At 41.4% G+C, this 26,655-nt stretch overlaps 2 protein-coding genes across 2 annotated transcripts in view; one reads left to right on the top strand and one right to left on the bottom strand.

The window, feature by feature from the left end:
- Positions 1 to 9,658, top strand: part of PDZD8 (PDZ domain containing 8) — a 62,998-nt gene extending 53,340 nt beyond the window's left edge. The window contains exons 4-5 of the mRNA XM_049764409.1: positions 5,226 to 5,388; positions 6,410 to 9,658. Coding sequence (XP_049620366.1) covers positions 5,226 to 5,388; positions 6,410 to 8,619 — 2,373 coding nt within the window. The 3' untranslated portion in view covers positions 8,620 to 9,658. The remainder of the gene's footprint in view (positions 1 to 5,225; positions 5,389 to 6,409) is intronic.
- A 4,240-nt stretch (positions 9,659 to 13,898) lies between these two features.
- Positions 13,899 to 26,655, bottom strand: part of SLC18A2 (solute carrier family 18 member A2) — a 29,521-nt gene continuing 16,764 nt past the window's right edge. Inside the window, exons 10-15 of the mRNA XM_049764476.1 lie at positions 25,258 to 25,336; positions 25,022 to 25,073; positions 24,179 to 24,242; positions 22,078 to 22,197; positions 21,832 to 21,965; positions 13,899 to 14,324 (exon numbers count right to left, since the gene is read on the bottom strand). Of these exons, the coding sequence (XP_049620433.1) occupies positions 14,220 to 14,324; positions 21,832 to 21,965; positions 22,078 to 22,197; positions 24,179 to 24,242; positions 25,022 to 25,073; positions 25,258 to 25,336 (554 nt within the window). The 3' untranslated portion in view covers positions 13,899 to 14,219. The remainder of the gene's footprint in view (positions 14,325 to 21,831; positions 21,966 to 22,077; positions 22,198 to 24,178; positions 24,243 to 25,021; positions 25,074 to 25,257; positions 25,337 to 26,655) is intronic.

Genomic DNA, 26,655 nt, shown 5'->3' with positions numbered 1-26,655 from the left:
CCTTTAAATGCCAGGCCCAGAGTGTGACTGCTATCTTTCAGGACAGGAAGCTTTGAGAATGAAAGTGATCTCATCTGAATCTGGCTGTAGTCACACATGGCTCTGGACTTGAGTCTTAGCCCAATCAGTGATTGGCAGCATGGCGTCCCAAAATCCATCTTAGCCATTGAATATTTCATTTCTTTCTAACAAATGAGGTTCTAGATATAAAAATGTTAGTACTCTATCTTGATAGGTTGAAAATAACATGTTTATTAAATGGAGAAAGTGAAAGATGATTTGATAAGGGAAAGACTTGAAATGGAGGTGCCAGAGAAAAAAGTTTTTCATTTTGCTTTTCATTTGGTTATGTGAAAAGACATCTTAAAGCAGAGCATATACCTCAAATAAACTTCCAGTTACTAGAGAAGCTGTTCAAAGTTCAAATAACACTGAGAAAAAAAAGCAAACCTTGGCTCATCAGTAAAGCTCAAACCTGACCATCTGGTCTTCCTCCTCTGCCTTGTACTGCCTCACAGCCCCCCGTCATTCTGATTTCCTCTCTTACACTCTGAAAGCACACCTATTTCCAGTGGCATCTATGTTATACTGAATCTGGTTCAGGGGTTACTCCTGGCTCTACACTTGCTCCTGGCAGGCTTAGGGGACCATATGGGATGCCAGGATTCGAACCACTGTCCTTCTGCATTCAAGGCAAATGCCCTACCTCCATGCTATCTCTCCAGCCCCTGCCAGGAGTGATTTCTGGACAGAGTCATACATAAGCCCTCAGCACCACTGGGTGTGGCCCCAAAACAAAAACAAAAATAAAATAAAATGCAAGGAATACTAGTGAGCATTAGGTTTAAATGCCTGTAAAATAGAGTATTTTTCTGACACATAATAACTCTTAATTGTGGATATCATTATTGGACTTGATCCAAGACTTTCTTATGGTATAGTGCAGTCTCATTTTGTATATCTTCGTATATCTCGTCTCCTGTTCCCACTTTCCACTCCCCTTGAAATTTTTTCTCAGCAGAATAAGGAAACAGAAGGAATGACATAGTTATGGAATAGCATTTTTGGTAAGTTGAGAGCCACTTACTAACGTTTAAGAGCATTTGCCTAAACATTATATATATAAATTATATAAGACTTACATATAATTTTATAATTATAAAATTTATGGGAGACGAGGGATATGGCTCAAGTGATTGAACCTTGGATGCCTTACATGTGTGAAGCCCAGAATTCTGTCCACCTCACTCTGCCCTAACTCCAGCAGGTGTGACAACCAAAAAAAGAAAGATGGAAATCAACTAACTGCTGCATACCCAAGTACTGCTAAAGTGTTAAGAGGTGTATAAATTTTAGGAAGGTTTAAGATAAAATAAGTTACAGTTTAGTATTAAAGACTATCAATGTAATAATATTGAAAAGTTTATTAGTGGTCTTCAACTGGCAGTCCGGACCAGTGTGCACACCACAGGTATAAAATGGTTGAGAAGCACTGGTCTTGGTGTATCTATAATCAATAACAGATAGTTTTAGAACATTCGGGAATAGTTCACAAAAATACTCTTGACATCTCCAGTACTCAACAGTTTTGCATTGTGCTATAAATGTGAAGTTCATTCTATGTACTAATTAAAGTGGAAGTGACTGGGCTGGAGAGAGAGCATGGAGGTAGGGCATTTACCTTGCATGCAGAATGATGGTGGTTCGAATCCCAGCATCCCATATGGTCCCTCGAGCCTTTCAGGAGCGATTTTTGAGAGGAGAGACAGGAGCAACCCCTGAGCACTGCCAGGTGTGACTCAAAAGCCAAAAACAAAATAAAATTAAAAAGAATAATAAAGTGGAAGTGAAGATACTTTAAATATGCTCAAAAGTAGAATTTAGCTCATCTATGTGTTGCCTTTGGATAGGCAGTTGGCAAAGTAACAATACTTTGGTTCTATTAACTCAGCCTTTTTAGTTCTTCCATAAGGTGCTGTGTATTTTTCTATGTAAATATTGAACATGAATAGAGCTTTAAAGTGAGTTTGGGAACAGCTGTTATTTCCCATTTGTATGCATGTTGGTTTACATTGATAGTGGATTGTACTAGACAAATAGGTGGTTATATTTGAAAGCTGTTTATATATAAACAGTATGTTCTATAGTGGAAGAGATAAGAGTTTTATTAATCACTGTAAATACGACTTCTGGGTAATTCATAATATTTCTTAAAGGTCATCAAATGACTATGTTTAGATGGCTTGTTTTTAAATGATATATGAATTGTCCTTATATTGCTGAAAATACTGTGAAATGTTATAAGGGGAAAACCATTGAACATAGGAAGTAGTTACTATGAAACAGTTTTAATTTTTATGATGCTTTCATTGTATGGAAATGAGCTATATAGTTTTTCCCATTAAAAAACTGCCTATAATCATAAAAAAGGATATCTTGTTTTTGTTTTGCTTTGTTTTTTTTTTTTTGGGGGGGGGGGGCAAACCCACCAGTGCTCAGGGCTTACTCTTGACTCTGTATTCACACATCACTTTTGGCAGAGGTCTCAGACCATGTGAGGTGCTGAGGATTAAACCCTAGGTAAGCTTCATGTAAAGCCTTAACCACTTTCCATGCCTAGTATCTCTCTGCTCCCCAATAAGTAATCTTTAGAGTCAGAATTCAAACCCAGCATTGAATAAATAAAAAGCTACGCCAAACATAGCTGTTTTCCTTCAAAGAATTTTCAATCTGTCTTTGTTTTGAAGGGGTTCTGATTTCAACATAATAGACAAGCATCTGAATCCCTGTATTATATCTAAGGACTGAGAAGTCCTTAGTGATTTTTTTTTTTTTAATCTCCGTACTTCTAACTATTAGGAAAATGTTTGCTTTGCCAGAGGGCCCCTCAGCAAGAATAGTGCACTTTTGTGGGATAACTGGAAGCCAGGAGGAAAAGATTTTTGAGGTTTTTATTTATTTGTTTATTTATTTATTTTTTTGGTTTTTGGGCCACACCTGGCGGTGCTCAGGGGTTACTCCTGGCTATCTGTTCAGAAATAGCTCCTGGCAGGCACGGGGGACCATATGGGATGCCAGGATTCGAACCAACCACCTTAGGTCCTGGATCAGCTGCTTGCAAGGCAAACGCCGCTGTGCTATCTCTTCAGTCCCAGGAGGTAAAGGTTTTTGAAAGGTGGAGAGATTGGGCCAGGGAGATGACTCCAAAGGTTGGAGCACATACTTTGCATATGGGAACTCTGGGTTCAGTCTCCCAAACACTGCTGAATAAGGCCCCCAGAAATGACAAGATAGAGAGTAGCAGAGGAGATAGTGTTAGAGTGTATGCCTAGCATTGCAAGGCCCCGGTCCTCCCTTCACTTCCTGCTCATCCCTACAACTACTAGGTATGGCCCTTGTATTTGTTTTGTTTTGATTTTGTTTTGGGGTCACACCCAGCAGTGCTCAGGGGTTATTCCTGGCTCAGAAATTGTTCCTGGCAGGCACAGAGGACCATATGGGATGCCGGGATTTGAACCACTGTCCTTTTGTGTGCAAGGCAAACGCCCTACCACTGTTCTATCTCTCCACCTGGCAAAATTGTTTTTAAGGTCGGGGGAAGTAGCCTCTGAGAAAGTAGGTTAAATTAGAGAACTGACCACTTATTGAAGAGACCTGAACGAGGCAGGCCTCAGTATTGATTTTTACAGGGAAATGGCATTCCCCACAGAAAACTACTGTATAGAACATGGACTGGTGGACTACATTTGTAAAAAGGGTAATAAATTCCGGTCTGCCACTTTGAATCTAATTGCAGGTGCATGGGTCAGTATGCATGATAGATGCTGGTCCACTGGTATAAAAGGTTACAAAGGATCATCTAAATTCATCACAAGTTCATTTTATTATTGCCTGAATTAAAAAATAAAGAGCAAACTGAATTGTCTGTATTGTCTTAAGACAGAAATGACATTCAGAATTGTGCTTTGTTTTGTTTTCTTTCTAATATCTTGGGCTATGATACAAATGCATCAGTTCACTAGCTGGGAGCCAGGAGATGATCCAGTGGTTAGTATGCATACAAGCTAGGTTTCCTTGCTGGTGCCACAGGTCCTTCAATCATCGTCTGGTCAGCAGCTCTGGAGGCCCCTCAGCCAACACTGGTACAGTCCCAGAGGCCTCCAAACACAGCTGGCGTAGCCCGGGGAGTCTCCGTCAGTTCATGGTCCTTGAATTAGACTGCTCAGGAATTTCCGGGGGTGGGGTTGGGCTCTGGGCCTACTGGAATATCGTTTAGGGACACCTCTCCCCCCATCCCCCAGTAAACATTTACTAAAAATGCTGTTCATTTACCTGGCTTGTCTTCAATTTCTAGGCCCTGCCCCCCATTCCTTTTTTTTTTTTTTTTGCCTCATCATATCTTTGCCTTTCCTGAGATTTTCATACAAATTACATAAGTCTTGTGGGCTGGAGAGATATTATAGAGAGAAGGGTGCTTGCCTTGCTTGTGGCTGACCTGGATTAGATCCCTGGCCACACATACAGTCCCCCAAGCACACCAGAAGAGTACCTAAGAACAGAGCCCTGAGGAGCAAGTCCTGAGCACAGCCAGGGATGCCACTCCCCCCCCCCCCCAAAAAAAAAAAACCCAGAAAGTTTCCATGCTTCACTCCTTCACTGAGCATGTGTTCAAGACTTGTCCATTTTGTATTAATATTTTCTTTTCGTTGCTGAAGAGTATTTCAGCTTTCTGGATTGTCAACAGTATCATTTGATAGTTCTTTTTTGATCAATTTATTTGTGAATACTTTGTCAGTATTTGTATATAAGCTTTTCTATAGACATAAGACTATGTAGAAATGTTTTCATTTCAGTAAATATATAAGAGGGCTAAAGTGATAATATAGCAGGTAAGGTGCTTGCCTTTCACATGGCTGACCCAGGTTCTTCCCCCCTTGTCCCATATGGTCTACTGAGCCCAGCCAGGAGTGATCCCTGGGTGTAAAGCCAGGTGTTTCTCCTGGGCACCAGCGGGTATGGCCCAAAATCCAAAAGTAAAAAAATAAAAATAGAGTTGCTGAATCATGTGGTAAGTTTATGTTTGTTTCTTAATAAACTGCTACATTCTGAGAATTAATATTTTACGTACTCAGCAATGCTCTACAAATTGCTATTGACTTGGGATGTTACTTTTTTCTCAGTCTACTACTTTAAACTCATGGACTCTTTTCCTTTCTCTATCAAAGGTTGAGTTAGTAAAGGGGAATTTACAGAGTGTCGGACTTACACTTCGTCTCGTCCAGTCAAGTGATGGATATTCTGGGCACGTCATCATAGAGACTGTGGCCCCAAACTCACCTGCTGCCATTGCCGATCTTCAGCGGGGAGATCGACTGATTGCTATTGGAGGTAATCAATATATTGCATCCTTCCAAAAAAACCAGTGGGTAGACGTGTGAATTCTTTCTCTGTCTCCTTTATTTTCCTAAGTACACATTGCTTTTATAGTGAGAAGAAAGGAATAACTTTGGTACAAATGAAGCCTTATAAAGTAATATATAATACTTCACATTTAGACCATTTTGCTTTCTTTCCTTCTCTATCTGTTTTATTAAACATAAAAGAAAGAACAGCTCAACAGTTGTCTTTATAACCACTATCATTACTATTCTTACCCCAAAATAATATTAACATGGCTCTCTTTTTTGTAACTAAGTTAACACTGAACATGAACAGAGGAACCTTGTCTGAAAGGGCACATCTAAACTATTCCTGAATGACCAGCCATTTGTTACATGTTGTCATTCAGTATAGAGAACAAAGGACCATGACATGTAGACAAATGTACTGCATGTGTGCTTCTTGTCTGTTGGATAATTAATAAAAACTATGTTGCTAGGCAGATTACTTGCTTATTGTAAATAAGCATACCAGTGGGGTAAAGGAGCAAACCGTTTCTAACCTTTTGGGTATTTATTTCACCTATCCATTTTAGACTTAGCAAAGATTTCTTGATCACATTGTTGGTCACAGTGGTAATTTTTGTTGTTTCATAGTAAGACAGTATCATAGTACCATGAACTAAACCAAGGAGCAGTTATTCTTGGATATATATACCCCCCCCACCTCCCTCCAAAAAGGCCATTAGGATCCATCATGACCAGCAAGGGACATGATTTTGTTGCATCCAATACGATGCCCTGAGCACAGAGCCAGGAGTAACCCTGGAGCATCACCAGGTGAGGCCCAAAACAAAACCAACAAAAAAAGCATCAGTACATGGATGTACCCAAAATTGATACATTTTGGGAGTTTCTTTATTAATTTTTGTTAATTTGTGATCATGAATGAACAGCAGTGATACTTAGCAAATTTAACTAACCTTTATTGCAGAAATTGACATGCTTTCTCTTCTAAATTCCTTAAACAGGTGTGAAAATCACATCCACACTTCAAGTGTTGAAGCTTATCAAGCAGGCTGGTGACCGGGTCCTGGTCTATTATGAAAGGCCTGTTGGCCAGAGCAGTCAAGGAGCAGTGCTGCAAGATACTTTGGGCCAGCTGGAAGAAAACCTTCTACCGAGCTCATGCCAATCAAATTATGATGAGGAAACAATTGGGTTTGCAGTAGATGCTAAAAGCAAAGACTTGGATTCTGAATTTGAAGATTTGGCCAGTGATGTCAAAGCACAGAATGAGCTCAAAGATGAGGCACAGTCTCTAAGTCATAGTCCCAAACGTACTCCAGCAACACTTTCTGTTAAACCCCTTGGAACTGTCTCACCAGTTTTAAATCGTAAACTGGTTACAGGAAGTCACTCACCACCACTACCAAAACTTCCATCCAAAGAAGGAAATAAACCCTTAGCTCCAAAACCTGAGGTAACAGAGCCAGTGCAAGTGTCAAAACCCACCCAAGGATCCACCTTCAAACCACCTGTGCCACCACGACCTCAACTGAAAGTTCCTTTGCCTTCTGCAGAGGCCCCAATTCCAACAGAACCAGACGTTCTTGTGGAAAAGCCAGAGAAGGCCCTGCCTCCTTCTGCTGCAGAGAAATCTGCTGAGAAACAAACAAAAAACCTGGATCAGGTTGAAGATGCAGCTGCTGCATCGAAGCCATTTTTAGCAAAGCAAGAATTGCCGAGAGAATTTACTTCCAAAAGCTCCTACCCTTCTAAGGATAGTTCGGATGACTCTCAAATGTGGGAGTCGTCAGAAATTCCTTACCGTAATAAGCTAGGAAAGTGGACAAGTACCAGAGCAACTTGTTTCTTTCACATCTTTCACATAGAAGCCAGTCATAGATACTTAAATGTTGCACTATGGTGCAGGGATCCTTTCAAGTTAGGAGGCCTCACCTGTTTGGGACACGTTAGTCTGAAACTGGAAGAGGTGGCGTTAGGCTGTCTTTCCACAGCAAACATGGAATACCTTTCCAAATTCCGGCTGGAGGCACCCTCTCCGAAAGCTGTGGTCAGTAGGACCGCATTACGCAATCTGAGTATGAAAAAAGGATTCAATGACAAATTTTGCTTTGGAGACATTACTATTCACTTCAAGTATTTGAAAGAAGGCGAATTGGACAACCAACATGTAGTTCCTAACTTGGAGAAAGAAAAAGAACCCTATTTGGTTGAAGAGCTTTCTGTTCTGCCTAAAGAGAATCCCTTTGTGGGACAGGTGAGCTTAGCAGAAAATAAACATAGTTTCCAGGATACTCAGTTCCAGAACCCAACTTGGTGTGATTACTGTAAGAAAAAAGTTTGGACTAAAGCTGCTTCCCAGTGTATGTTCTGTGCTTATGTTTGCCATAAAAAATGTCAGGAAAAGTGTCTGGCTGAGACTCCCCTTTGTGGGGCTATGGATAAGCGGATAGATCGGACCCTAAAAAACCTCAGGCTGGAAGGACCAGAAAGCCTCTTGGGCCTACCTCGTGTTGATGCTGAAGTTAGCAAGTCAGTGAATAAAACAACAGGTTTGACCAGACATATTATTAATACTAGCTCTCGTTTGTTAAATTTGCGGCAAGTCTCTAAAACTCGACTTTCGGAACCAGGAACTGATCTAGTAGAACCTTCCCCAAAACACACCCCCAACACATCTGACAATGAAGGTAGTGACACAGAAGTCTGCAGTCCCAACAGTCCTTCTAAACGGGAAAACCATGCAGGCATAAAGCTGGTGAGAAAGGAGGGTGGTCTAGATGATAGCGTTTTTATTGCAGTGAAAGAAATCGGCCGTGATCTATATAGGGGCTTGCCCACGGAAGAAAGGATTCAAAAACTAGAGTTTATGCTCGATAAACTGCAGAATGAAATTGATCAAGAACTGGAGCATAATAATTCCCTACTTAGAGAAGAGAAAGAGACAGTTGATTCAAGGAAAAAATCCCTTCTCTCAGCTGCTTTGATTAAATCAGGTGAAAGACTACAAGCTCTCACACTTCTTATGATCCATTATCGAGCAGGCATTGAAGATATGGAATCCTTAGAAAGTCTGTCTTTAGACTCTAAAAAAATCAGCAAATACACAGATGATACAGAAGAGAACCTTGATAGTGAGTTAAGCCAGCTAATAGAGTCTCAACCATTCAGCAGCATATCCGATGACTTATTTGGCCCATCCGAGTCTGTGTGACAACTATTTAAACTACTTAAACTTTGAAAGGATTGAGGAAAAGGTGCCTCTAATGTTCCACCCATACAAAGACATTAAGCATTCTCAACACACTTTGGCCTGCTTCCAGACAGTTCTTTGCTTGTGCAAGAACAAGGAGAAAGATTGTTTTCCAGCAAAACTACAACCAGATCACTACATTGGTTGTTTCAGGTTGCATTTCTAGCTATGCTTTTTTGGGTTTATACTGGGAATTTATTTTTATTAATTTATTTTTAACTTTTCTAATTATGTGAGCTAACTTTTCCTGTTTATGTATATGTGCTGTCTTGTGTGATTTTTCTTCTTAGTTTTGGATTAGTGTCACATAAGATACTGTTTGAATTCTTAGTGTATGCTCCTTTCCTTCACGGTTACCGCAGCAAATCTGCTGCATGCCCTATTGACAACAGTGATCACTGACGGAACATGAAGCTTATCGTCTCTATTTGCTTGACCTTTTTCTGATTTGGGGCCTGAATGGGGTGCTTTTTTGTTTTTGCCAAATGTAATATGAAAGCAGGAACTGCAGCTTTGATTGGTGATGTGAATTTAGTTTTATTTTTCATTGATATATTGCTTGCTTTCTATGCTTCTGTGATCCTTTTTCTCAAGTTTTTGTGCAACTGAAGAGTTTGCATTGAAAAATTAAAACGTGATAGGGAATATATAGGGATGCAATTGGTCTAGACTTTTGTAATGAGGATAACATTCTTAAACAGTAGGCAGTAGAAATTTGAAGTATTCTTCGAAGTGTTGATACTTTTCTTTTAGATGGAAATTCTTAACATTTATAATTCTTTTTCATCCTCAGTTCTCCCCTAGGAGATTAAGCATGTGTAAATTTCAGGGATTTTTTTATTTTATTTTTTTCAGGGACTGTTTTTAAATCACCATATTGATAACTGGTTTTTGACTGTCTTGTCTTAAAATTAATTCCATGCAGGAGACTTAATTTGTAAAGGAGAGGAATCATGTAAATAGATTTGTTGCTTTGTCATAAATCCTATAAGCTTAAAGGAATGGTGGGAATGGTGAACATCCTGAATGCTTGTATCTTCACAGATTAAAAAAGGAAACACAAAATTAGTCTAGAAACATAGGAATTGAGACCAGTTCTCTGAAAATGAACATCTACACTGATACTTGGCCCAGCTTATGGATTCTGTAGCATACGATTGAGGGGAATGTGTGAGAATGACCTCTGTTGGCAGAAATTTTTCTTTTCATAGGTTACCACCATGATACATGATCTGCAACGTGGAGCTGGCATAGATTTGAAACTAGGTGGAACAGCTTTGACAGCTGTCAAGAAAAGCATACAAAATTAGCGATTCTGACGCAGATCTAGAGCATAGGATTCCACAGAGGACCTTGAGCTCTTCCATTGGCCACTAATGAGCTGCGACCATATGCAGGCCACTGGTGGGCTCCGTACTGCAGTTGTTTCAGTTCCAAAGTTGGAATAACAATAACTACCTCACCAGATTGTTGTGAGGAAAATGTAGTAGGCTGGCTGTAAAAGTACCCTGAACTAAAAAGCCTATGCAGAGTAGAAGGTATACTTTGTAAGAGGATAAAAACACTGAAGAACACTAAGGTGACTCTTAAAATCAGTAGCCAGTTCTCATTCCTGTCCTTTTATTGATTGAAATATTAGGAAACTACAGTGGCCAAGTTTACAACAAAATATATCTATGTGAACCCCTCCTTTGTTGATCATTTAAGCATGCTTGCCTTTTAAAGAACACGTCTAAGTCTTCATATACCAAATTATCTGAAAGCTAAAGTGTTCTGTAACATAAGCTTGAAACAGTTTGCCCATTGTAATAACCAGCTTCCATCTTTTAAAAAAATAACATACCATGGATAACCATGAAGGTAGAGTGTCTGTAAGAGGCTGGTATTTATGGATTAGACCATGGAAGTTTAGTGACATCCAAACATGCTGCTGAAATTGGGGGGCATTTGAAAGCTGTAGAAATAATGAAAAACTTGGGTTTCATTTTTTAAAAATCTACTCATGTTTTTAAAGTATTTAACTCTGTAGAACCACAATTATGGAAAGCTCAGTAATGCTGCTAATGATATTTGTAAATTATACCTTTAATGTAGTGCAATATTTTTATATATCCTGGGAGAGGCAGTAAAGGTGTCACAGTTGTATTAGTGCAAGGGGTGGGGGTGGGGGTCACTCCGAGTAGCCTAGGACATACATAGGAAGGTGTAAGGCTTCAGTGGGATAAATTGTATTATATTACATTTCTGATGTAATCTTGCTGCCATGCTATGTTATCAATAGCTAAAAATTAAAAAGAATAAAAACTACCACAGAAAACAAGAATATCTTCATTAATGACATCTAGAAATGGTGATGGCTGCATCTCTATGGAATTACTGCCTGGTCTAATTTGGTCATCCATGCAAAAAACAAAATCCTCTTCTGCTAAACATTAGAATTTCTATTTTGCAAACTGCTTAAAAGCATTCAGATTTATTGTGTGTTTCTTTGAAATAAACAGGATTATGAATGTGCTTCTGCCTTTAGTCATTAGGACTATTAAATCTTTGATACGGATATTTAGATTTTGGGTTAGTCAAGTTAAGCAATATTTGAGCATTATTTTGGAACCAGTACATTACATTTCCTAATTTCAAACTTTACATTCTTTATTCAAAACTAGGTGTAATACTACGTAGCTTTTAACATACCCTAACCATTTTGGAGAATACTGTCAAATTCTAAGTTTAGACTAACTGGATTTTAAAAAATTAAATACTTGGTTCTTAGTAAAAGTAAAATAATTTAAAGTCCCCTAAAAGTCAATAAATTTAAAATCACTAATTTTAAAATGTATTGTCTTTATTTCTAAATTGATATAATAAATAAGTTTTCCTTAAAAGAGGGGGTCCCAGGAAGGTACCCTCATCCCTGTATATCTCTCTTAAGGTTTGATTAAAACGTTTTACATTGCTTTCATCTCTAGGACACACACACACAGATTTAACTTTGAGGGACTCTCCAGGGACCCACTATCAAGAAGTTTAGATAGTATAGTTCTTGCCATTAGTTGTTACCTGTTCACAAAAGTAAATTTTTCACATAGGAAAAAACTGAAGTTTAGAGATGCAAGTATAATTTATTGGGGGAGTCTACATTGATGTCATGTGGCTAGTATTTCAGTTTAAAACAAAGTATACAAAATCAAAATGCACAGTTAAAACACAGAATAGGGGCGAGGGTGATAGCACAATGGTTGGTAGGGCATTTGTCTTGCACGCAGCTTATCCAGGGCGGACCTTGGTTCGATCCCCAGCATCCCATATGGTCCCCCAAGCCAGGAGCAATTTCTGAGCACAGAGCCAGGAGTAACCCCTGAGCGTCACTGAGTGTGGTCCAAAAAACATCAACAACAAAAAAAAAACTTAAGAGATTTTACATGATGCTTTCAAGCCAAGAATAGTAACTGATGATCCACATTCAAAATGTTCCCTTCTGTTGTATTCTATAATTAACATCTGACTGATGAAGGAATAGTCAGGCACAGTAGCGTTGAGTCGATTTATTAAGTAAACTAAGGTGGTATAGACACTCAGTACAGCATTAACAGAACATTCACTCATAGCTACCTCATTAAGATCTGTTTTACCAGGTACAACCCCCTAAAATGCCTGTGCTCAAATTGAACCTTCAGAGAGCTACATGTTCTTAGTTTGTATATACATTTTTAAAAGGATGTTTTTAAACCTCTCTTTTCGCAACCTAGTGAGCTCCAGAATATTAGTTACCAAAAATCTTAAAATGTTTTTCTTTCTCAGATGAAACTGGTCTCTCGATCCCAAAACTGCTTTAAAAAAAACCCTTAATTCTCTTGTCCCTTGGGATCAACAGCAGGGATGCTTTGACTAGTCCACCTTGAAGGCAAACATTCATTATGAATAACTTCTACCATATCAAGGGTGGGGTCAACCTTGACTCTGAGAATCTATTTCTAACGCTTTTTTAAGATTCTCCAAACATAGTTGTAGCATACAATCCTTCCTTTTCCTTTTATCCATCTCTGCCTCTAGAACCAGCTTCCAAAATGGCAGGCCTGTGTGAATGGTCAGTGCAAATGCCTGCAGAAGTGTGTTTGCTTCCAACAGCTCACTTGAAACCCAGAGTTTAAATCACTCAAAGTCCCATCTAAAATCTCTGTAAAGAGAATGAAAATGAAGTCATACTACTACTTTGCTAGACAATTAGACATGGAATCTTCTAGCTTTTTTTGCTACTTGATGTCCAAGTTAACAAAGACAATTATTCTAGCCAAAGAACTAATATTACGTAAATGTTTATGATTACAGAGCTGTGGAATTAACATTTGAGACATTCCATACTATCTTCACACTCAAATCGTACCATACAAAATGGAGTAACGTGATAAGTTACTAACAGTATTTGCTGCTACGTGGCAAAGGCACATCAATGTTGTCATGCTTAGAAAAACCACATTACACAGCACTAAACAATACAGTAATACACAGACATCTTAGATGTTTAAGTTTTTTTTCTGCCTGTTTTCCTAATGTGATTCAAAACAATTTCATTCCTTTGTCTTCATTTAAAATTTGTCTTCACTATGATGTAAACAACTTTTAGAAATAATAGTTTCGAACAACTCAAAATTAATAAATCCCTTGAAAGCACTTGGATGACCTCCAGCAGAGCAAGGGTTTTTAGAATTTTTTCCCTCAGATCAGCTTTTAAATTTCTTGCCTAAAAATTATGAATCTTGCCATGTTTCAACAACCTTAACAGTACTGAATAAAATCTCAGTTTTCTTGTCTAAAGATGATCAAGTGTATCTTAAAAGGAAGCTTCTAGTTCATAACTACATTTTGGGTGCTTTTCTTGACTTCCAGAACATTTGTTCATTTCTCCCTTACTGGCTTTAGCTTAATGCCAACTACCTGATGTGTAAACATAATTCACAGCCATCTGTTTCCAGGTAGAGAATGACAGAAGACCAGCTAAGATTTATGGACAAATTCCAAAGATGACTGATGAGTTCTTGTTTTCTGCATTTGAGATAACTAGCTTTTCATGCATATATTGATTAGAGTGATTACAAGTTAAATAACAGTATCACTACATATATGCTGTCTTGCTTATGTTTTTTAGATTTCTAGTTTCTCGTCAAAAGTGTCTCAAACGTGTACTTTAGTTCTAAACACTCATCACCAATATTCAGAAAAAATAGATTTTTTGCCCAAATGTTCGTGAATGTAAGTTAAAAAAATTATATTTGATTTGGATTCAAATATTTATAGATTTACACTATATTTCGTCAAAATATATTGTATGATATTTAATAAAATCAAATACATAAAATAAAGTTTCGACACTATTTATACAAACCCCTAGAAAAGCTTCTTTTTCTTTATAAGGCTGTTGGCAATCAATCATAACCACGGAAAAGAAAGAAGACCTTTGGTTGTCATTCTTGCAACAGGAGAGGATGGTTTGGCTAAGACGCTGTTGGGGTTGTTGTTTGGAAACACTTCCACACAATTAGACAATGACACGAGCTGGGAGAGTTTCAGTCACTTTCAGATTCCTCTTCCTCCCCTATCGGGTACGACTGGATATTATTCTGAGTATACATTTTTGTTTTAATGTGACAGTTGTGATCCATGAGAATAGCCTAAAAGAAAACAAACGGCACATCAACTTGTTTCCTGTTACTCTGTTACATGGTGCCTGCAGTTGAAGGATGGCAGGCAAAGGCTGAGGCTGGTTGTCTATACTCGGGAAAAATCTGACAAAAAGAGCTAGTTGAAGCAGTTGTGTGTGTGTGTTCATCACACATAACAAAATCTGACAAAAAGCTAGTTGAAGCAGTTTGTGTGTGTGTGTGTGTGTGTGTGTGTGTGTGTGTGTTCATCACACCTGCCAAAGGCCATAAAATTAGTTGGCAGGAAATTAAAGAGAGATTTACTGGTTAGGCTTAGGAAGATATTTTGACGTCAGAACCAAAAGAGGGGTCCTGGATATACCCAGATGTCACTGTGTCAATATCCATAACCAGGATGTGCTGGCCCCCCAGTGAGAAGCATGTCCAAGGGTTGGATTCTAACCTACTTCTGTTGCGTACCATCTGCACAGTTTTTGAAGAACATTGCTATGGCCCCATGGGACTTCCCTAGGCTAAATATCACAGGGTCGTTTCCAGAGCTCCTATCCCCAAATCATAACCAGCCTTGCTCAAATCTTGGATCATCTTGTCAAGAAAATCCTCCTTAGTGAAGATTAAGCAATCATGTAACAACACAAAGAAATGCTTTGCTTTCAAGTTCTACTGATAAGCACTTATCATTATTCAAGCACATCTAATAATACAGTGGCAGCCACCATGCCCAGGTCATATCACACATTTTTAATGCAATATCCCAACTTCACAATAACCTTATGTGAGATAGGTTGGTTACCTGTCAGCTACAGCTTGGCACAGGGAAGTAAAACTAGAATAGGCAGGTAGGTGTCTGGACAGCCATAGGGCAAAGTCAGATTTTTTTTTTCCTATTGAGCTCATTTTAAATTGGGTGCCATTTAGTTTTAGCAGGGAAGGCACTCATTGGTATGATAGGAGGAGTTCAGAGGACAAAGGACACCAGTGGGACAAAGTTCAACTCAGCTGAATTTTGTCACCAGATTGTCCTGGATTCCAAACCCACCAATAGCTTCCCACTATAAACAATGAACCCTGTTCTCTTTTGGCAGAAACTAAATAGTAATGTTAGGTTAAGTTCATCCTTGTTGACACTATTGCAACCATCTTGATGTGTACTAAGTCAGCCCAGAGAGCTGATAAGGCCCTCCATGAGTCTCTTTCCAAGAAAGTCTGAAATAGGATGTCCATGTGGAATATAGGTTGCCAGCACAAACTAGTATCCCTTCACACATGGCCTCAGTTAGCCTTAGTGAGGTCAAAGATGGTTCCTTACCCCTGCCCATCCTCTGTTGTAGCATGATGTAAGAAACACGACCCTAGTTCTGCAGCACTATTGAGGACCACAGCAGAGTTCTGCAGTGGCTGCTAACCTTTGGGCACCTACTTGGTCTGCCTTTCAACAGCAGAGGCTCTTGCCAGCGCTGAGTGGCCTGTCCAGGCCTGGCTTCCAAGCTCACAAGTGGAGCACCATGGTGAGAGTCTCAAGGAAAACTACCTGGGAGACATGAGGCAGGCTGGGATATAGAGAGGAGAAAGGAGTTTGCAGTGAAGGGATTATGTACCACATGGGGACATTAAGTCAGGGCCAGAGAGTTTACCACCACAGAAGCCTGACCATTAGGTTCCATGAAATACTAGAATCAAGAAGTATAGTAGGGTCCAACTACAGGCTGGAATGGGCCTCAGGCATCCAGGTAGCCCTCATGGGCACATTAAGATCAACCTTGTAGCTCCTGGTCCATCCACTATGAGCCCTGACTACTTATATGTCACCTCATTAAGTACGCACAGTCTGGCTCCCAGCACTTACTTCAACACTCAGTTAACTAGGAGCGATGCAAAAGAAGGTCAGTAAGAAAACTGGGCAGCATAAAGGGAACTGACAACTCTAGGAACCCACCTTCTGATACAACCTCTCCATCCATTTCAGAAAAGGGATATTCCCCCTTGAAATACTGTTCATAACTCTTCAATTCTTGCTTACTGACTTATGAATCTACTGAAAAAATTATTTCAATAACTATTTTTTTGATTGAGGGGCTACAACCAGAGGTGCTATTCCTGACAGTGCTTGGAGGACCCTGTGGGATCAAACCCAGGTGGAATATATGCAAGGCAAGCACCATGGAGTCAGACCATTAGCATATCACACAGGGTATTTGCCTTCCATGTAGTCAACTTGAGCTCAATCCTTGGCATCCCATATGGCCCTCTGAGCCTGTCAAGAGTGATTTTTGAGCACAGAATAACCTCTCTGAACACCGCCAGGTGTGCCCCCCTCAAAAGAAGGTCCAACATAAATAAGGCAATCACTTTACCTACTGTACTATCTCTCCAGTCCAATAGCTTTTTTTTTTATAAAACGTTACACATGATTAAGGAAACCAGAATGCCCCCAAAGTGCCATGAAGAGAGGCATGAACACACCAAGTGAGTACACCAAGTAGATGTCAGGAAGAAGGGCTGGGGAAGAAGCTTTAAACCAATGCTGTTAACCAAACCCATGGGTACTATTGTAGATAATGAGTGCCACTCAACAAATGAACAGAAAAGATAATGGGTGTCGGATCGCAACTCTGAGCCCGATTCCCAAGAGCTGAACTCATGTCCATTCAAACAGAAAGTCTGAAAGAGCCAAAGCATGCTGGAGCAGTGTCAAAGTATCACTAATACCCTGCTGAGATGTTGAAAACACTCCAAGCAAGCAAGATTGTGTCAGGCCTTAAGATTTTGAAAGCCAGCAGGCCTGCATGCTAGCAAAGTTCTAATCTGCCTAAACAAAATGAGTGGTGCTTGCACATGTCCACTCAGAGTGCTCTGCCAGAGGAATATATTAGCATTGCACCTTTAGACTCAGCTTCCAGCCCACAGCGCTTGGAAGAACTGCAGGAAGGCAAAGGGAAGAGTGTTCAGAGCCATTGGCTGCACTTCCCTCTCCCAAAAGCCCACCATCCTTTTTGGACAGAAATGAGAAGCCTGCAGAAGTAATAAGTGAGAAGTTCCCTCTCCAGAAAAACAACTCTTCCACCGAAATCCCCATAACAGGACCAGCTGATCCCAAGTGAATATCTGGAACATTTCTGGCCACATGTCTAATATAACTAGAACCATTTCTTTAAATCTTAGTGTTAACTTTTTATCAGACTTTTTGAGGGACTTCAGAAATGAACCATTTTCCCCCTCTTATTGTACTCACCCTTAATAAAGAAAGAAAAAGAGAGAAAGAGAAAGAAGAAAGGAAGGAAGAAAAGAAAGGAAGAAAGGAAAATAGAAAGGTGGGGAGGAAAAAAAGAAAAAGAAGGAAAGAAGGAAAGAAAGAAAGAGAAAGAAAGAAAGAAAGAAAGAAAGAAAGAAAGAAAGAAAGAAAGAAAGAAAGAAAGAAAGAAAGAAAGAAAGAAAGAAAGAAAGAAAGAAAAAGAAAGAAAGAAAGAGAAGATTTGAAGGAATGAAGAAGAAAAGGAAGGAAATAAAAAGAAAGATAAGAAAGAAAGGAAAGTAAAAAGAAAAAGGAAGGAAGAGGGGCCGGGCGGTGGCGCTAGAGGTAAGGTGTCTGCCTTGCCAGCGCTAGCCTAGGACGGACCGCGGTTCAATCCCCCGGTGTACCATATGGTCCCCCAAGCCAGGAGCGACTTCTGAGCGCATAGCCAGGAGTAACCCCTGAGCGTCACCGGGTGTGGCCCAAAAACCAAAAATAAAACAAAAACAAAAAAAAAGAAAAAGGAAGGAAGAAGAAAGAAAAGAAAGGGAAACAAAGAAAAAGAAAGGAAGGAAAGTAAAAAGAAAAAGAAATAAGAAAGGAATGCAGGGTGGAAAGAAAGGAAGGAAGAAAGAAAAAGAAAAAGGAAGGAAGGAAGGAAGGAAGGAAGGAAGGAAGGAAGGAAGGAAGGAAGGAAGGAAGGAAGGAAGGAAGGAAGGAAGGAAGAATAATTCAATCAGAACCAAGGACTCCCATTCTCTTAAACTAGCTGATGATTCTATGACTTGGGTTCAGAAAAACAGTGTTGGATCTTTCAACGTCAGAATTTTTAAAAAATAATTTTGGTTTTGTTTTTTGTTTTGGGGTCACATCCAGCAGCTCTCAGGGGTACTCCTGGCTCTATGCTCAGAAATCGCCCCTGGCAGGCTCGGGGAACTATATGGCATGCTGGGAATTGAACCACTGTCCCTCTTGTGTTGGCCTCGTTCAAGGCAAATGCCCTACCTACCGTTGTGCTATCTCTCCAGCCCCTCAACATCAGAAAAACTTTAGGTCTCAACACCACATTACTGAGTGTAGCCTAAAGAGAGATTACTGGAATAGCCTAAAGAGAGAATAGCTTGCCAAAGAGTGCCAGTTTTGTTTGGCTATCATGACCCTTGATTCCATAACTACCTTCAGAAATGCCACCACTTTTCCACGTTGGCTTTTCCAAGTGGGCATAATTGTGGGATTATGGGATTTGTCTATCTCTATGTCAATCAACTCCTTCATGGTTTCTCATTGGATGTTATTCTATGATGCAGCACCTCCAATTGGTAGTAAAACTGGAAGGTCCCACCTTTTAGGTGTAACGTTTAGGTGTAAAAGGCAGGACCAGAAAATGAGGATGGTCTTTCGTTCCTGGAGCTTCTTCGTGCGGCTGCTAGCAGGGTGGTCTGCGGACTGGAGTTAGGGTAACATGGGAATTTTTAGAGTCTTTTCTTTCTCTAAGTGATTATTTTGCAGAGCGCCTTCTGGTTATAACCCATCTTGCTAGTGTTCGGGGTCGGAACGAGAGGGTTTGGATTCTAGATATAATCAGCTCTTTTCTCTTCTTTCTTGTTCTTTCACCAAGCTTTGACCTTCCACCTGCTCCAGCCGCGAACCCTGGCTCTGTATATGCACAGGTAGCTGCTACTCATTACCAGCCAAAGGGGCATTCAGTATTGGCAGCAATACCATTTTTCTTCATGCTTTCCATGATTTCCTCCCCCAAGAGCCTTCTCAGGGATCGGGACATATCATAACGAAGCATCTTCTAGAAACCTGCCAATTCTGTCACTTGGTCTTTTAGTGTTGTCTCTTCCACACCTTCCATATTTTTAATGTGAGAACTGGTATAGGCCCTTCCTCTCAGCATTTTGTGAGTCCTGGAGTGGGGGCTGGCTGGGGTGATGGGCTCATATGTTCTCAGGCCTCGCTCACATCTTTCAGGACCCCAGATGAGCCACTGACCCACATGCTGCCAACCCCGAAGGTCAGCCAGCCAATACCTCAGTGGCCAACTGACACCAGGTTCAAAGATCTGCTACTAAGGTAGGGTGGGATCTGGATAGCCAAAGGTGGGTCTTTGCTTCCTGAAACAAAATCCTAGGAAGCACTCAGGAGTGAGCAAAAAGGAACAAGGTAGGCCCTTTACAGGCCAGAGTGATAAGACAGTGGAGAAGTTTGCTGACACGTGGACAACCTAGGTTCTATCCCTAGTATCCTATATGGTCCCCCAAGCCTACTAGGAGCAGTTTCGGAATGCAGAGCCAGGAGTAACTCCTGAGCACTGCCAGATGTGGCCCCAAAACAAAACCAACCAACCAACCAACAAAATGTAGCCCCTTTACCACATGGAGCTATGCACTGATTATGGCAGTCCTGTGGGGGGCGCAGCTGTCATTTTCAGCACAGCCTCCTCTGGCTCCCAACAGTCACACCATCTCCTGGGGGACAGAAGTATTTCTAGCTGACTTTTTTCTTTTGCTGTTTGTTTGTTTGTTTATTTACTGGGTTTTGGGTCACACCCAGCAGTGGTCAGGGGTTATTCCTGGCTCTATGCTCAGAAATCTCTCCTGGCAGTTCTGAGTAGTTGCACTGTGAACTTTAAAGCCTGCTTTTGGTGAAATTTATGCTGAGAACAGCCACACAGAGGTTATCAGGCACCAGCACGACCAGGGAAGACAGAAAAGCACCCAGCCATGTCTCAGGGTGTGTCCTGTGCATTTGGAGCAGGAGCAGCCTCTGGACAGGAAGAAAGAACAGGGATTCCCTCAAAACATCCCCACAGCACATCTATTCACCTCACACCAAATGGGTCATCACAATCAATGGAAAATAATCTAGTTCAGTGGCTGGAAAGATAGTACAACAGGGAACTCATTTGCCATGCACATGGCCAACCTGGGTTTGATCCCATATAATTCCCCTACTTTCACAAGGAGTGATCCCTGACTGCAAAGCCAGAAGTAGCCCCTGAGCATCAGTAGGTATGGCCCCAAAATCAAACCAAAAAGATATATGGTAGTTCAAGTACTTAGAATAAAGGGCACAGGGTCAGTGTTTGGTGCTGAATATAGGTTCTAAATATATAGAATGAATGAAGGAACACAAACATGCCCCTAATCAAAGTCTTAAAATAGGACCTCACTATAGGTCTTTAAGTCCATATCTTAGGGGGGAAAATGAAAAAGGAGCAGAAATCTTAAAGCATTGAGACTTATTTGGTTCAAACATTAGAAACAACTTGTGATGTTTTCTGAATGGAAATGAATGTCTCCCACCAACCTCATACCCTTCATAAACACAGCTACTATCTCCCCCATTTATCCCATTCATTATGAGCCAAGGCACTTATCTTTCAGCTGAAATAGTGTCACTATCTGATGTCTGATAAGTCAGCATTGTCACTACCAACATGTAAGAACAGTGACTAGAAAGTTTAACATGCATTTCAACATTCAAATTTAGAATTGATACATTTGAAGTGGTTCCAAAAGCATTTCTTTTATTCACACTACTATATCCTACCGAATGCTATTATTTTGTCATAAAATGATAAAACAAAGCTTTTATGTTCTCACATGTGACAGTTTTCACAGTGGCCTGCCTGTCAACAACATTCAAACCTCTCCAGGGTCTATCCACAATTTTAATGACCAAAACACTATTACTGGAAGTTATAAAGGTTGGTACAAAGAATTCCAAAATGGCTGATCTTAGGAGTGCAGAGGCAAAAGAAAAATAACTATTTGCAAGATTTTTAGTAGCCACTGAAAATTTAACAGAACTGTCCTATGTATTTGGTCAACAAATGAGCTGTATTAAATACTGTCTATTAGAGTAAATTTATTCTTCAAATATATACACACAATCTTGATCCATTGAAAAAAAAAAAAAGAAGGGGCCGGGAAGGTGGCGCTAGAGATAAGGTGTCTGCCTTGTAAGCACTACAACGGACCGCGATTCGATCCCCCGGCGTCCCATATGGTCCCCCCACGCCAGGGGCGATTTCTGAGCACATAGCCAGGAGTAGCCCCTGAGCGTCAAATGGGTGTGGCCCAAAAACCAAAAAAAAAAAAAAAAAAAAAAAGAAGCTGCCCCAGGAGGTCTAAACTTATACAGGAACTTAAATAATTCACATTTTTCTCAGAGGGAACAGAAATGGAATATAGCATTTATCCAGGAGGAAACTATCCAGCCAACCATACTAACATGATTAAGAAACACTTTATCATATCCTCCAAAATTTCTTACCATTTTTTCTTCCTTGGCAGGTGGACTTCGAAGAAAAAAGCAGAGAGGTGCAAAGAGAATATCAATGATTCCAATGATTGTCATGAGCCATGGAAATCCAATTGCTTTGGCAATGGCACCACCCGCAGAAGGACCTTCAGGAAAGAGTTGGTTAGACAAAGCACTATCCAAGCATCTTGTAGACAGAAGAGAACCTCTAGCCAGGGTTCTCTGGAAGTATTTACTGATATCAAAGGTAGCTCTTACCTATGGCGTAGCCCATACAAAAGGCTACATCAGCAATGGCATACACGCTGCCGTAGACAGACACATGGCGCAGGTCGACCAGATAGCCCATGATGGGCATCATAGAGGAGTCCACCATCCCTACAGACAGTCAGGAAACATGGTCTGTGCATACTGGTGTGTAAGGAAATGGCCTGAATAGCAGGATTCTGACCTCAGTGCCCAGTACCACACTACCTTTTATTATTACCCCCTTCAAGTCTCCAGGCAAACTTCTGACTGCCCACCAAGCTCAGGCAGGACTAAAAACCTGCCTGTCCCTGTCCCCCCACTATCTGAGCAACATGAATTTTGGGTGAGGACACCTTGTTGTCTGGCAACTTGCATACCACTCTGAAAATCCATTGTGTAATAGGACAGTATGAATTCCAACTCACATCCCTTGGGGTGGTCTCTCCAAAGTGGATACACTGTATGCCCACCCTGTCTCCCCAACCAAGCTCTCACTTCACTGAAACTAGAATTCAAGTGGAAAATACCAAAACATGAAGGTAACTAAAGCCAAAGGCAATGCCCTGATGGTTAAAACAACAACAAAATCATCCCACCATCAGTAGAACATCCAATCTCTTATTGTTTTGGGACAAGTGACAATTGAAACTTTTTTTGGAAGGAGCGATGGCGCGGAGTGGTAAGGCGTCTGTCTTGCCAGCACTAGCCTAGGACAACCGCGGTTTGATCCCCTGGAGTCCCAGATGGTCTCCCAAGCCAGGAGCTATTTCTTTTTTTTTTTTCTTTTTTTTTTTTTTTTTTTGGTTTTTGGGCCACACCCGGCGATGCTCAGGGGTTACTCCTGGCGGTCTGCTCAGAAATAGCTCCTGGCAGGCACGGGGGACCATATGGGACATCGGGATTCGAACCAACCACCTTTGGTCCTGGATCGGCTGCTTGCAAGGCAAATGCCACTGTGCTATCTCTCCGGGCCCGCCAGGAGCTATTTCTGAGCACATAGCCAGGAGTAATTCCTGAGCATTACCGGGTGTGGCTCACCCCACCCCCCAAAAAAAAAACACCTTTTTTTTTTTAAGGAACATTGTTCAGAACTCTGCATTCCACAGGGGTTCGAGACATGGGTCAAAGAGTTCATCTCATACTCTGCACATTGGAGGCCCAGCTGATCTCCAAGATCCCACAGTCCTGAATTTCACCAGAAGCTCCTAGGCATCTTCGGATGTGGCCCTCAATTCAAGTAAATAAGGGTTGGGTTCTAGTTCTGGCCATGTGAATGAGCCCTGCTTTCTTCTCTACTGGCTGGTTTTCACCTATAAAATGGGAATGACCATGGCTTTCCAAAACAAAGCAGTAGATGGACCCAGCCAAGGGCTCCATGTTGGTCCTTCAGGAACCCAGGCAGGTGGGTGAGTGGGCACCCCTGCTGCCCATCAGTGATCAGATCTGCAGCTGCTAATCACTCATCACAATGAGCAACTGCAGATACTGATGAACTAGACTATCCTCTAAGGTAAAATTCTTGTCTCTGTGCCTTGAGATTTAGCACTGACCATTATCCAGACCCATCTGACTATTGCAGATGAGAGATGAGACACTGAGCAGCCCGAATCTGGCCAGGGTGAGGCTGAGGAATTAAAGCAACTCCCTGGGAGGTCATCATGTATCCCATTGCCTATTGCTCACCTATTGTTCTGTACTGAGTTCATGAAGGCATGTGTCTCTTGATCTCTAGCTCCAAGCTTTCTAAGACAAGGTCAGCTCACAGATCTGAGCCCAAACCAACCTGTGTCCTAGGAAGGGATTCCTGGGCTGGCCAAAAGAGAGTAGCTGAGTGCTCTATAAATAGCACACTTGTGCCAATCATGGTGTTTGGGATAGAGGACTGGGTTGTGGAAACATGTAGGTAGGTGTCTTTCTGAGATGAACAACAGGCTTACTACAGCCTCCTCTCACACTTCTAGAAATGTTGGGCTGAGTAATTAGTTAGCCTAGTTAGAGGAAACCTTTCTCAGTAAGGAGAACAGTGTTGGGTATCATTTTTCTTCTTTCGATATGAATTTGTATATCCAAGGGGTTCACCTGAAGGCCTGGATAGGCTCATGGCACTTACCAATTGCAAATCCAACTCCAAAGTTTGGAGCAATGAGTCCATAAATGCTCTTTGCAAAAGGAACCTATGAGAGAAAAGAACAGCTCTGCCGAAGGCCAGTATGCTATCAGAATTGCTTCAGACAGTCAGCAATGGGTTTTCCCTGGGCATCCTCCATTCTAGAGTTGCCAGCACCCCAACAATCCTCTCTCCTCTCATCCCCTCTTCCTAAATAAAGTTTCTCACTTAAGTTAAAGTAATATTTTGTCTGACCTATGCATGCATGCCCTTTGGAAAGAAAAAAAGAGGAGCAGGAGAAGAAGGAACAGGACGAGGAGGAGGAAGTGGTAAAAGAAGGGGAAATAGTGGAGGTGGTGGAGGAGGAGAAAATGGAAGAGGAGGAGCAGGAAGAATGGGGCTTGGAGAGGGTGAAAACTTCTAAATCTTTAGAGGTCAAAGCTTGGTTCTGTGGGCACTCTGGGATGAGCTTCTGTCAGTACAAAATCCCAGCCTGCCAACCCTATTGTTAAGGCCTCATGTGGGCAGACAGTGACTTTTTAAGGGTAGATGTTTGGTTTCTTTTCTTGCAGGTGAGCTGACTGTCTAAAGTGCTTCAGAGTCAACCTGTTTATGATGATGGGGAAATTAACTGTCAATTAATACAAATACACCCCTGGGAGAATCCTGTCCCCCACATTTTACAGGCAATTTTTACAGGTAATTTAAAAGCAGAAAAAGGAAGGCTTTAAACAAAATTAGAAATCAATACACTTCACACGGCATTCAAGTGTGTCCTAGCGACTGCTGCCCAAAGCCAAATTTTTTCTGCATTGATTCTCCTGTCAAATGTCATCTGTTACTCACACACAAGATGCTGATTCCAACAATTATCATCCCGAGAAGGGCACAGAGCCACCTAGAAAAAAACACACAAAACAAATTCAAAACCAAAAGCACCATCCATAAATGACTTCGATTTTCCTACCCATCCAATTTTGCACTGGAAATCAAAACAGAGACCCGTGGCTGCCCAGAGAGAAGCATTAGGCCTTTTTCAAAGTACATTATGGTACCCGTGAGCGTGGGTGCGGGCATCTTACCTCCCCATTTTGTGCGCAAGTATCCCAAAGACATTGGTTCCAATGAGATAAGAGATGCTAGCGGGCAAAAAGGCGATGCCTGGAAATGGATGAAAGGACACTGTATCAGGACTGATATCAGTCAACTGTTAGCAAAACTAATAACTGTCAGGCACCACAAGGGTGATTAGAGCGGCTGAAATGAAGGCCGGGCCGGCAGCTGAGCAGCTAATATCCGGCTGCTGACAGAGCCCACCGGACCCCACGCAGTTTCTCCAGACACACAAAGACGCCAAGACACTCAGAAATGAAATTCATTTTTCTATCACCTGCCTCATCTCCCTCCAGCCCTGCCTGGGGCCACTCTCCACCTGCAGGCCAGCCTGGCTCTCAGCATGGGCCCCGCTGTGACCTCACACACACCAGCAAGCTGGGTGGCATCTGCCTTGGTTCTCTCAACCTGACTGTATCTTTCATGCCAAACGTCACGCACGCAGGCAGAGCACAATTAAGGTGCATTAAGATAAGCATGCACACGCACCAAGTTACAATTATCCCTCAGCTCAGCAATCAGTTGACTCCTCTTTCTAGGCAGAAATAAATGTGTCTGCATAGGACCTGTTTTGTTTCCCTCTCCCCAAAGAGAAACTAGACTGCCCTTTTCATTTTTTAAAATGAGTTCTATGAATCCCTTATAATGTTTAAAAATAAAAAAGAATGTCTTTCAGGTCAGGGTTGTGGTTGAGTCACATAATGGCTAACCATGAGTCTATTAAAGCTCTTGGGAACGAGACGTGCTGTTCTGGTCAGTGGGAGCTGATGTCCAATGCTACCCTGACCACACCCACTGCACCAAACAGAAAGGAACACTCACACCTGGCCGTTAGGCTGCCAAGGGCTTTGTCAACACATGTGCTCTGGTCCCTTCTCATTATAAAACTCTAGGACATGGGCACAGAGACATAGCACAGCAGGAAGGATGATTGCCTTGTATGCAGCCAATCCAGGTTTGATCCGGCATCTCATATAGTTCCTGAGCCTGCCAGGTGTTATACCTGAGCCCAGAGCCAGAAGTAAGCCCTAAGGACCCCTGGGTGTGCCCCACCCCAAGAAACAAATAAGAAGACCCCTGGGCAATCTTCTTTCCAAAGATAGCTCTTGAGGCCCACTCTTCTCCACTGCCTTTAATAAGGCATCAGGTTGGTTTCTACATCTTGACCACAAAAGGGCCAAGGATGCTTTATTCTGAGTCACCTGCCTGCATAAATTGGCTTTGCACAACAGAGACTTCCAAGTTTTTTGGAGGTGTTTCTTATATAAGCTACTGCCTGTACCCAGACAAAAAGGGGTGCGCCTGCCTCTTTATAGAGCCATCGCCTCTTGTAGCACTTCCAAGGCTTTGAGGCTGGAACCTAAAGC

This window comes from Suncus etruscus, chromosome 17 (genome assembly GCF_024139225.1).
Source record: "Suncus etruscus isolate mSunEtr1 chromosome 17, mSunEtr1.pri.cur, whole genome shotgun sequence".
In the NCBI taxonomy this organism is placed as follows: Eukaryota; Metazoa; Chordata; class Mammalia; order Eulipotyphla; family Soricidae; genus Suncus; species Suncus etruscus.
This window is presented reverse-complemented; position numbering and strand designations above follow the sequence as displayed.